This window comes from Mustela putorius, unplaced genomic scaffold, assembly GCF_011764305.1.
Source record: "Mustela putorius furo isolate JIRA1106 unplaced genomic scaffold, ASM1176430v1.1 tig00000835_pilon_pilon_pilon, whole genome shotgun sequence".
In the NCBI taxonomy this organism is placed as follows: domain Eukaryota; kingdom Metazoa; phylum Chordata; class Mammalia; order Carnivora; family Mustelidae; genus Mustela; species Mustela putorius.
The window spans coordinates 6,933,717-6,945,257 of record NW_025421492.1 but is presented as its reverse complement, the minus strand read 5'-3'; the positions used below and the strand labels follow the sequence as shown (position 1 = coordinate 6,945,257).

General features: G+C 60.0%; 1 protein-coding gene across 6 annotated transcripts in view; it reads left to right on the top strand.

The window, feature by feature from the left end:
* Positions 1-1,381: 1,381 nt before the first annotated feature.
* Positions 1,382-11,541, top strand: part of LOC101670298 (myelin basic protein) — a 101,347-nt gene continuing 91,187 nt past the window's right edge. For 2 of the 6 annotated variants that reach the window (XM_045085244.1, XM_045085246.1), the window contains exon 1: positions 10,398-10,793. In XM_045085244.1, the coding sequence (XP_044941179.1) occupies positions 10,413-10,793 (381 nt within the window). In that variant the 5' untranslated portion in view covers positions 10,398-10,412. Of the gene's footprint in view, positions 1,520-3,396; positions 3,487-10,397; positions 10,794-11,541 lie in introns of those variants that run through there. The other 4 variants (XM_004745654.3, XM_013052824.2, XM_045085243.1 and 1 more) reach the window with 4 other exon arrangements.

The following is an 11,541-nucleotide window of genomic DNA, read 5'->3' as shown; positions in this document are numbered from 1 at the left end:
TTCTGGATGGCCCTGGCCTGACCTTTAAGAAGTCGGGGGCAGGGGGTGGGCACTGAGAGCTGTGATGAGTGATCTGAGTCAGGAGCAGGAGCCGGGTTTGGGTCACTGCCGTGGGCGCCCATACTGTGCGTCTGACTCCCTTATCCCGCCCTGTTCGTCCATTTCTGAAACAGAGGCAGAAAAAGTAGCAAGTTTGGCACAACCAGCATTCTCCTTCCACGGCCCCTGACGACCCCCGTGCAAGGTCGGGAACATCATGTTCTCTCCTCTCAACCTGTCTCTCCTGAGGAAGGCATCAGGTTCAACACTTGTCGCCGGAGACGTATGTCTCGTAGAATCATCCGCATCTGAGTGTGGCTGCTGGATCCCGGGGGAACATGAGGACAGCTGGTTGGGGCGGGCAGCCCTGAAGCCGCAGACAGCTGGCCCAGGGGACAAGGGCTCCCTGCCTCTTGCCAAGCACCAGACTTCCCCCGTCTCCTAACATACACGATCGAGTCCCTGCGGGCTCCGGGGAGTCACATTCGGTCCGCTGACCGGGAATCTGAGTCAGGGTGGACGCCAGCGTCTGGGCTCTCCCTCCTGCCTTCGCACTGCCAGGAGGAGGCCAAGAATGCAGGGAAAAGTCCATCCGACCACCAGATCCGTGTGTCCAGGCGGCTAATGTCCAGACCGCAGGCTTCCTCTGCGTGGAGAGGATGACCCTGGCCACAAGCCGACAGATGCTCGAGTAGGGCAGGCCCCAGGGCTCGCCCTCCTCCCTGGGCATTTTCTGGTCTGTTTTGTGTGTGCCCTTTGCCTGCCTCCTCCGCGGAAACCTGCGCTTTCCAGCCGAGAACCTGTTCGGGTGCCAGGATCCACGCAAAGTTCTTCACCTGGGGTTCCCAAAGGCCGGGCTTGGCGGTGTCGGGAGCGCTAACCCGGGCACTGCACCGGGGATGGGGTGGATTCCGGCCAGCAGCCCAGCTCCGGACCCGAGTCCCCATGCTGTGAAAATGGACTCGGGTGCGGAGAAGAGACGTTCTCTCGGGTCCCTCCCGGCGATGGCGGGTGGGGGTAGTTTCAGAGGTTAAGGCCCAGGAAAGGTTCGGAGAGCAGGGGTTCTGGGCAGCCAAATGCGACCTCGCCCCGCTGGCGCCGACTCTGCGCCCGGGTCCCCACGCGACCGCGGCCCTCCGCGTCGCCAGGCGGTCCCCGAGGGGGTCCGGGCGGCTGGCGGCGCGGGGCGGGGCGGCAGGTGGGCGGGCTCCGCTCGGCAGCCGTGTTTACCTGGCTCGCAGGAAGCCCGGGCGGCGGGGGCGGGAGGCGGGGTGCGCGCCGGGCCCTGGAGCAGCCGCCCTCAGTCACCGCCGCGCGCCAGCGAGGACGAGCCTGCGGCCCCGGCGGCCCGCGTCTCCCTCCCCGGAAGGCAGCGCCGGCAGCGAGCTCCGGGAGCCGGCTCCCCGCGAGTGGGGCCCGGGCTGCGGAGAGGCGGCCTGGGACCCCGCGGCGCCCTCGGCCTCGGAGCGGCGGACTCGAGGTGGGTGATCGCGGCGGGGGCGGGCGGGGCGGCCCCGGGCTTGGTGTGCGCGCCCCGGAGCGGGGCCCCCGGCGCTCTGGGCGGGACCCGGGGCGCGGGGCTGTCCTGGGCAGCGGCGCAGGTGGCAGCCCGAGGTCTCGCTGCGAGTGGGTGGGCGCGGGTGTGGGCGCCGGTCTAGGGCGGCGGGCGCTGGAACCCGACGGGTTTCCAGGTGTGGCCTCCGGCCAGGCCCCGAGGCCAGGTCGCGGGAAGGGCGCGCGGCCTAGAGGTGGCGGTGGGGGTGGGGTTTAGGGGTGACAGGTGTGGAAGGTCAAAAGAGGCCGCTCCTGGCGACATGGAGACGGGTGCTGGTGGTGAGCCGAAGGGCAGGCTGGGGGTCCCTGCCAGTTCTGAGTGCTAGTTCCACGCGCGGAGCCCCGCGGACGCCTCCGCACCCCACCCCGGAACGAAGCAAGTTTCTCTCTGATCACGGAGTGGGGGGGGGGGGGGGGGGGGGAGACTCGCCTGGCTTCCGCCTTCGCCGGGCCTGTCCCAGCTCCAGTGCGCGCTGCCTGCAGCCGCTTGCAGAGGCCACCTGCGGCCACCTGCACCCACCTGCAGCCCCCGGGGCCCACCTGCGGCCACCTGCGCGTCTGGCGCCTGTGACTGGGGGCGCGTGCTCCGCCTTGGCCCGGCTTGGTGGGTGGTGGCCCCCACGACGTGTTCTGCCCTCACTGCTCTGACGCCCCTTGGCTCTGGGTCTCCTGGGATGCTTGGTGGCAGCTCCTGGTTTCTTTCAAGGCCCCCTTTCGCCCTCAGTTAGGGAAGGCAGAGTGGGGTTTACAAAACAGTTAAGTTTCTTCGGGGATCTCAGTAAGTCTCTGGCAGGAAACAGGCGCATTCTGGTTCCTGTTCTGTGTTTTCCAATTGCGACAACGTGAGAATCAACAACAACGAGTGTGCGTTCAGCTCCACAGCCGTGGCAGGCGCGGGAGGGGGCTAGGGTGTGCGCTGAGGGGTGTAAACATGGTTGGGGGGGGGCCCTGGCTGACTAGGGAGGGACACCCACACTCGGCTGGAAGTTTTTCAGAGGAAGCAAGGTGTTGGAGCTCCCTAATAGCGCTGGTTATTGGAGACTGTCACTCACCAGGGACCGGACATTTTACAGCCCACGGCCCACAGGTCAGGGGCCAGCGGGCACCAAGGCTCACTGGGAGGCCACCCGTGGGCGGCAGTGGGGCCCGCTGGGACATCACGGCCTGTGCGTGGAGCTGGGGAGCCCAGACCAGAGCGGCCCTTCTTGAAGGGTGGCCCAGGGGACCTGCTGGAGGCCGTCGGCCTAATAACATGTTTCTACCAGACAAGGAGAAGGGCCCAGTAGCAGTTTTATGTTTTTAAGTGGGACAAACAAAAGCCTGAAGGGAAGGGATCCAGTTAGAAGTGACCGTATAGTGCTGGTTAGCAAGATCTCTCAAGGGTCTAACTATTCTGAAATGACTGCTTTTATGAACTCGGGGGGGACCAAAGCTCTTTGGTTCAAATCCACTTTGGAAGTCTTTCTGACGGATCGCGATTCTGCTCGACGGTGAGACAGTGTAGGACAAGTGCTTTCTCTGGGACTTGGCTTGACTTGCCCCGCGGGGGGTTGGGAAGGTCGGGTCTTGCCGCCAGGGTCCCCGGGGGCAGTGAGTGCCGGTGGCGGAGGATGTCGGCAGTTTTCTTGCCACCTGAACTGACAGGCGTTAGTTGGATCACGTGGTCACCAAGAGTCTGGCGGGACCGCCCCACCTGTGGGCTGTGCGCGCTTCCTTTCAGCCGCGGCCCAAACTGTCCCTCCCCCTCCCCGAGCCCCTGGCACCACTCCTCTTGTTCCCCAATTTCTGTAACTTCGTCATTTCGAGAATGCTGGATGAACGCAGTCACACAATACGTAGGCTTTCTCAATCGGCTTTTTTCACCAAGCGCCATTCTCCTGAGGTCTGTTCGGGGTGAGTCTATGTTCTTTTTCATTCCTGAGCCGTGTTTCGTGGCGTGCATGCATCACCGTTCTGGGCTGTTTGTTTGTTTGTTTTAGCCATTCCCTCTTGGAAGGGCACTTGGATCGTTGACAGTTTGGGGTTATTATGAACACAGTTGTGTTGAACGTCCTCGTACAGGTTTTTGTGTGAGCACAGCGTTCATTTCTTTGGGAATGAGTGCCCACGAGTACAGTGGCTAAGTCATAGGGCAAGCACATGCTTCGTTTTGTGAAAAACTGACATCCTCTCTTCTAGAATGGCTGCGCTGTTCTGCAAGGTGAGAGGGACCCAGGATGTGCACAGCATCGACAGCGGGTGTCACCGTGGCTACTTTTTATTTCAGCTGTTCTATCATGAGATGTGAGGTGACATCGTGATTTTGATTTGCATCTCCCTGAGGGATAATGACGTGGAAGATTTCCTGCATGTATCTGCCATCTGTGCATCCTACAGTGAACAGCCTGCTCGTGTTTGCCCGTGTTCTAATTGGGCGTTTGGTCTCCATGGTTCTTCCTATGTTCTAGACAGTGGTCCGGTGGTTGGCAGTTATATTCTGGTAGTGGCCTTTTGTCTTCTTTTCACAAGGTTGTTGGTAGAGAGAAAGTTTTTCAACGTGACGAGATCTGTTATTAATTTTTCCTTTCATGGGTTGAAATGGTGGGAGAGGGTGAGAACGCTCTGCCTAACCTGAGGTCCTGGAGATTTTTCTCCCGTTTTTGTTTTTTTTGTTTTGTTTTGTTTTGCTTTTCCTGCCTAGTGTAGTTTCGCATCTTACACCTAAGTCTGTTGTCCATTTTTGAGTTCATCTGTGTATAAAGTGTGAGGTGTAGGTTGAGGGCTTTTTGTTTTGCTTTGATTTACTGTTGCCTGTGAGTGTCCTGTCGCTCCAGGGCTGTTGTCCAACAGAAGGTCACTCCTCAGTCAAGCTGCCCTGCTCCTCTGTCAGAAGTCACTTCCGCATACCTGTGTGGGTCCGGTTCTGGGTTCTGGGTTCTGTTCCACCCATCCGGGTGTCTGTCCCGCCACTGGCACCACACCGGCTTGATATCCATAGCAGCACAGTAAACCTTCACAATGGGTAGAGCGAGTCCCCTTACTGTCCGTCGTACTGGAATCGTGGCGACTCCTCCACGGCCTGCGTCTTTCCGCTCACAAGGGTTAGAATAGGCTCCTTTAGGTCTGCACCTCTCAAGGGGATGTTGATTTCTTTTAAAATTAATTCACTTTCCTGAAGAGTGAAGGGGTTAACGTTTTCCAAAAGAAAAGAAGAAAATAAGGTATTCTTCGTAAGTGGTTAAACAAATTTCATGTTTAGTTTTATAGTAGAGACGAATGTGAAAAATATGCCAACAGGCACGTAAAGAGGAGAAAGAACATGGACAGACGGGCTCCCGGCGCAGAGCAGCGCAGGGGCAGAAGGGAAGCTTTCTCAGTGTCTGACGGCCTAGTTCATGGCCAGCTTGGACACACACATACGCTCTGATGCACACCCCCCACAGTTCTGCACACACGCACGCACGCCTCACAACTGCACACACCTGGAGTCCATGTGGGTGGTCTTGGGGACATTGCAGCACTTTGCACAAAAAGGGCGACCACCCTGCTCCCCAAATGTTGTTCTATTTGTTTTATTTTTAATTTCTTTATGAAGCAGTCCCCACACCCAGCATGGAGCCCACACCCCTGAGATCCAGACCTGAGCCGAGGTCAAGAGTCAGACACCACTGGGGGCCACCCAGGCGCCCCCCGAATGTTATTTTAAACAAGATTTAATCTTCTGAATTTCTCAACCCAGGAGCTGATTTTTATGAGACACTGTTCTTCATAATACGTGTGTTTTCAGAACGTACATAAAATCCATTAAAGGTCTAGTTAATCTGCCCCTCTCCTGAGACAGATTTGTTTTCTAAAAGGACACAGACCGACTGACTGATGGTGCCCGCAGGGCCCTGGAGGAAGGCTGTGCATCCCGATGGGGAAGCCCGGCCTTGGGCCGTCTCCGCAGTCCCTCTGCCCCCATGGAATCCAGCAGGGTCCGTCCCCAGAGAAGCCCGAGTTCTCTGCGGGGAGCAGGCCTGTCGAGGGGCCCGTCTAAGGTCTGAGACACATGTCCCAAACCTGTGGTCCCAAGCCCCCAGAACTTGCCTTCACAAGTCAGAGGCCCGGATCAGGACGGGGCTACCCTCACCCTCCCCAGCCACCCTCGGGTGGTGCCCCCAGGCCCAGGCCTGTGATCTCGCCTTGTCCCCGGCAGGCCACACGAGCACCTGGAGAGGGCCCAGAAACCAGGGGCCTTCGCAAAACAGCTCCTCTTAGAAAGAATTAGATAGGAAAACAGTCCAACTTTTCACCTGCAGGAGCTCGAGCACATCTCTCTTGATGGCGATAGGACACCCCACCTCAGAACTCACACTGGCTTTGAAAAGGGGTCAGTGGCTCGTAGTGGTGACAAGGAGGGTGTGGGAGGGGGTGTCTCTGAAGCGAAGCCACGGCCTGCCTACAGGAAGTGAGTTCCTGCTCTGAGCCCCTTGGCTGTTTTTCTTCAGGGTGAGATGCTTTTCCTTCATATGTATTGCAAAATCAAAAACACAAAAATAGTTTAGGACATTTTATAAAATGCAGTGGTTTTTAACAGCATGTGGATTTTGATTATGCAGAAATGAAGGCTTGGGTTTGGTGTCTGTCTCTCAGTTTTAAAACCATGTAGCAGACAGGAGTGTCAACGCTTGTTTTGTGAACAGACGTGACTTGGCTGTGCTTGTACGCCGGGTTTGGTTTGATCTGTGGTCAGCATTCAGTGCCGACCATCTTGACATTCGGGGACTGCGTGCCCTCTGAGCGCCCTGATGCTGGGGGCCCACGCCCGCTCATGGAGCCGTGTCGTGCCCTGCAGCCCGCGGGGGACAGAACTGTGGCCCACTGTGCTGCCCTTCGGGACCTGGCTCCCCGTCCCCAGCACCCCGCGGCTCCCCGTCCGCACCATCCCTTAGCTCCTGGCTGGAAGCCAGCAGGACAGTGGCTTCCTGTGAGCAGGGCTCGCAGAGACCTGGGCCCTACGGGTGTGACGTGTCTTCCTGCAGTGATAGTTTCTGAAATTCACGTTTCAGAGAATGACTCCTCTATACGGTAGTTAAATAGAGTGAGAGTTTGATTTTTGTCAGAGGGTCGGTGAGCAGGGCTGCCCTGGGGTTTTAAGTAAGGGCAAGACCCCGACAGCCGTGTCCACCTTGCACGTGTGGTGTCCTTGCGTCCTGGGGTCAGGCGACGCGGGACCACCCTGCACCCCAGGGTGCCGGCCCGCCACATGCTACCCTCCCCTCCCATTAGGAATGTCTGTCAGTGCCGCCCCAGCAGCGGGAGGGAGCAGCCAGGTACGGGCACAGCTCCCGCAGCACAGGCGAGGCCTCGGCCCGACAACCACCGGCCTAGACAGACGGAAGACTCCCTCCGCTGTCGCTCCTCCGCCAGAGTCTGGTGGGAAACCTGGAGACAGAACACACAGAACCATCTCCCTGGGTCTGTTCTGATGGCTAGCAGGGGGCACAGGGGCCGTGGGGGCACGAGGGGCGTGGTGGCGGGCGACCAGAGCGTCGGCCTGCCCGGCTGTGTGTCTTCTCGTGAGGCTGCGGGGCCGGGCCGACGCTTGTTTGCCCTTGGGTCGTCTGCCCACTGCCTGCCTCACTGCGTCCGGAATTCTTAGTCAATGCAGAGTCCCAGGCCCCGTTTCCGGCACAGCAGCCACAGTCTTGGGGACCGGGTACAGGAGTACGTATTTTAATGAGCTCCCGAGTAAACTCCGAGCACCCCCACTCCTAGCGGGGGAGGGGCGGGTGACTCGCTCGGGAGGGTCGGTCTCGTCTCCACGAGGTTATCCGGATGTACACACGGGCTCAGAGACGTGCGTTTGAATAAGGTCGACCAGACCTGGCGTTTCACTGATAACATGACCTCGTGGTGGAAGGAGGCACCTTGCGACGACGACATTCTATCCGGTGACACTCCCGTGGGTATCGTTCCCGGCTGCCGCGCGTCCCGCTCTCAGAGAACAGCGTTGTCGTTCCGTCGGGTAAGCGTGAGCGTCTCTGAGGACGGTGCTCGGATTCTCCGTCCACGTTCTCCTGCGTCGTCGGAACCTAACGTTCCTGCTGACCTTGCTGTGGCAGCAGAAGGCACAGAGCTGCACCGCGGCCTTCCCAAGCGCAGCCCGTGCGTGAGGAGTTTTGAAATCCACGGACTGGGGTGCGCGGAACACCCCGCTCCAGGTTCACAGGCCCACGGCGGTACAGCAGGTGTAGCTCTTGCCCCGAGGGTTCCTCTGTGTGAGGAGGGGCCTTGGAAGCACACACACAGGTTTCTCACCGCAAAGCCCCTGCCCTGCACACAGACGGTGCACCACGGGGCTCCTGGAGAGCGGGACCGCTCCGCGGAGGGAGGAGGCGAGGTCGTGCTGTGCAGAGGCGTCCTGGTCCCAGGGCACTCCCCGGGCCTCAAACCTCCCCCAGCAGCCCCACGGCACTCCCCGTGGCCCCGTGGCCCCGTGGCCTGCTCCCTTATACATCTGCTGATCCTGGGCTGTCTGTCTCAGGACGCACTCCTTCCCTGCTCAGCTTTTAGCAGTGCAGCCTCTGATCCCTGGCTCGGGAGCATCTTGCTGACGCGGAGCTTAAATGTTCCATCACGAGTGTGCATCCTGGGACACTGCAAGTGTGGCTTACGTGCCTTGGTGTCACTGGCATAGTGTGTGGGTTTCCTGTCTGTAGCATCCGCGGCTGGCGGAGCTCTGCTGGGCCTGTCGTCATCGTGCGACTGGTGCACAGCAGGGTCTGGAGTTCGGGGAGGAAGACGCCGCGTCTGTGCCTCCCCCGTCAGAAGAGCGTCATATGTGATTCGCTCAGCTTACCGTGTTGCCTTGGAAGACCGGGTAAATTCAAGCAGCAATTTAATAAAATAAATGTGATACTTATATTTTACAAACTAGGTTTCTGTGTGTGTGCGTGTGTGTGTCTGCACATGTGTGTGTCTGTGCATGCGTGTTGGGGTGGGTGCAGTGGGGGTGCCCTGGTTGTTTTTATTCTGGTTCCTTTGGTGTCTGAAGATGCAGTGACCTTGGAAGGGCTGAGACGGAGCATTCCGAAGTGTGGGCACCGCCGCACTTGTCTTCCCAGGAATCTAGAGAGGAGACCTCAGGTGTCGGCACAGGCGGAACACGTCTGCAGCCTCCGGACGGCGTGTCGCACTGCTCCTGGAAGGGGGCACCATCCCAGGAGAGAGATGGTGATTCTTTTATCTGTCCTGATTCCCATATGTCAGGACTTATTTTGGAGGAGAGAGGGCTTCAGACCAATACGGAAAGCCGACCTCATCCACTCCAGACTGGTGGTGGGGACTGTGGGGTGGGGGTGGCGGTGCTCAGACCTGGAGGAAGACTTCCTGAAAATGCTGCGAAACGTCACAGGTAAAGCTACATTAGGTAACTGTCCTGACACTAAGTGTAAATAGAAGTGCACATGTCCGGAGGGTTGGCAACACCGAAGTAAGTGAGCTGTAGGAAAAGTACATGTTACTGTGAAGCTAGGTTAAAACCTGGACGAGATTTCAAACCAACTGAAGAAGCAGCAACAACTGAAGCCAGGGCCGGCCCGAGGCGGCGGTCTCGTGGGAGCCGCTGTGGTAGAGTCGTTGCAGAGCCTGTGCCTCTGGGACGGATTTCTCTTCTCTCAAGACTTGGGCTCAGACAGGAGTTTGGAAAATGTACCCTGCACTCAACCCACAGGGCTCGCCCCGACCTCCTCCCGCGAGCGACACCCCATGACCGTGACTCCCGTCATCAGGAGGGAGCCCGGAAGGAGGCTGCTCTGGGATCCAGACCCCAGGGTCTCCCCATTGTCGTCTTACCGTCGTCTCGCTGGGCGCGCTCCAGCAGTCTCTGCACAGACCCGGCCTGGCCCTTGGGTGGTGTGTGCGGGAGGCAGGCGGCGGGACAGCATGCGGAGGGAAGCAGCAGGTGTCCACAGGCAGGAGGCGGGACAGCATGCGGAGGGAAGCAGCAGGTGTCCACAGGCAGGCGGCGGGACAGCGTGCGGAGGGAAGCAGCAGGTGTCCACAGGCAGGCGGCGGGACAGCGTGCGGAGGGAAGCAGCAGGTGTCCACAGGCAGGCGGCGGGACAGCGTGCGGAGGGAAGCAGCAGGTGTCCACAGGCAGGCGGCGGGACAGCGTGCGGAGGGAAGCAGCAGGTGTCCACAGGCAGGCGGCGGGACAGCGTGCGGAGGGAAGCAGCAGGTGTCCACTCGGTCCTCCAAGCAGGCGACGCCCAGGCCCCGGGCCGTGCCCGTGGGCTTCAGGCAGGCAGGAGAAGCAGCCGGTGGAGGTCTCAGTGCAGCGTCAGCCGTGGGCCTGACTCATGCACAGAGGGTCCCTACTGAGCTCCCTGCCCAGGGAGCCGGGCTGCCCCCCGCCCGGAGGCCAGTCCGCTGTGCCAGGGCCTGGTTGGATCGGCCTGGCTTCAGGTGTTTCTATTTAGCCACATTTGGAGGAAGGTTTACTAGAGCGTGATCTCTAAATTAGCACCTTGAAGAGATAATTAATTCAGGCACAAACCCCCAGCCCCTGAGTCCACCGGTGCATTGTTTCTATGTGTTGCTGTGACGGGTGATGCGGGAGCTGAGCACAGGGGCGCGCTTCCTTGACGCCGGGTCCCCCTCGCCTCCCGAAGGGCAGCGTCCCCGACTCCACGCTACACCCCCTTCCCAGGCTCAGAGGAGTCGCTTTGCCCTTGGCCTTGGCCTCTTTGCACAGCACGTGTGGGCCAGGCGGCCGCTCCCGGGGATCTGGCTGCGGGCTCTGCGTCCAGGACCTGGGCACCCAGACCCTCCGCCCCCCGTGCCTCCTGGTCCCCATGCCAGCAGGCGTGGCAGGTTTCCGTCTGGAGCTGAGGGCAGGGGCTGGCAGTCTGGCCGCTGCGTCTGAGCTCGGCGCCCAGCCATCTACCCACACTTCCTGTCTGCAGGGTCCTGGGTTCCTTCTGAGCCAGGGCTTCCGTGTTTGCCGGGACTCCGCCCCAGATGGGCCTTCAGGGCCCTGGCTCCTTGGCTCTCCTCTTGGTGCCCCAGGCTGGGTGGACCTCGGCGGCTCTTCCGGCTCAGCCGGTCCTCCCCGCCACGCCCACCCCTTGGGCTTCCCCGTGGACCATGTGCTGGTCTGGTTGGGTGTTTGGCCACAAACCAAGGACGGGTCTCCGGGCACAGACTGCCGCTCGAGAGAGTGTGTGTGTGGGCAGGTGAGCACATGTGATTGGTTGGGGTCGAGGGGCGGCTTCCTGGTTTCATTCCGTTTTCTCCTAGTCACTTCATGGGTATTTCCTGAGCACCTACGACATACCAGTCGCTGTCACGGTGCTGGGGATGGAGCAGTGTGCAAACCAAAAGCCCCACTTTTGTTGTAGGGTCGTTACAGCAGCTCCAACTGACAGAGCTCTGGCCTGGGCCTCCGACCGCATGTGGGCTTCTCTCCTGGGCATACCCTGCCGCATTCTATAAAGGGTTTGAGGCAGAAGTAGGTCAGAGTAAGTCTGAGGACTCCCGGCAGAAGGGACGGGCTGGAGAACATGTGTGGATGCCTTCCTAGCATCCTGGAACTCGGAAGAGGGAGAGAGTGAGTGCGCGCACGTGTGCACGGCATGCGTGAGTGTGCACACACTCGTATGGGTGTGTTTGTGCGCTGCGGGCCTGACAGGGTCCAGCTCTCTTCGCCTGCTCTCCTGCCGCTCCTTCTGGCGCCGAGCACAAGCAGACACTCTAGGAGTGAGTTTTCATAGCATCTTGTCCGGGGCGTGGCCTCTGACTTCGGAAACCAGCTGTCACAGTCTGACTCAATGTGGGTGGCGTTGCTTAGTCCTTGTCGGGGAGCGCTCGAGGCGTAAAGATGCTGGGTGTGTGGAGCCGACGCTGGCAGAAGCGGAACGCTGTCCCTGGCTGTTGTTGGGCCCCAAGCCGCCCCCGCCCGGCCTCTCGCTTCCCCAGAAGGAC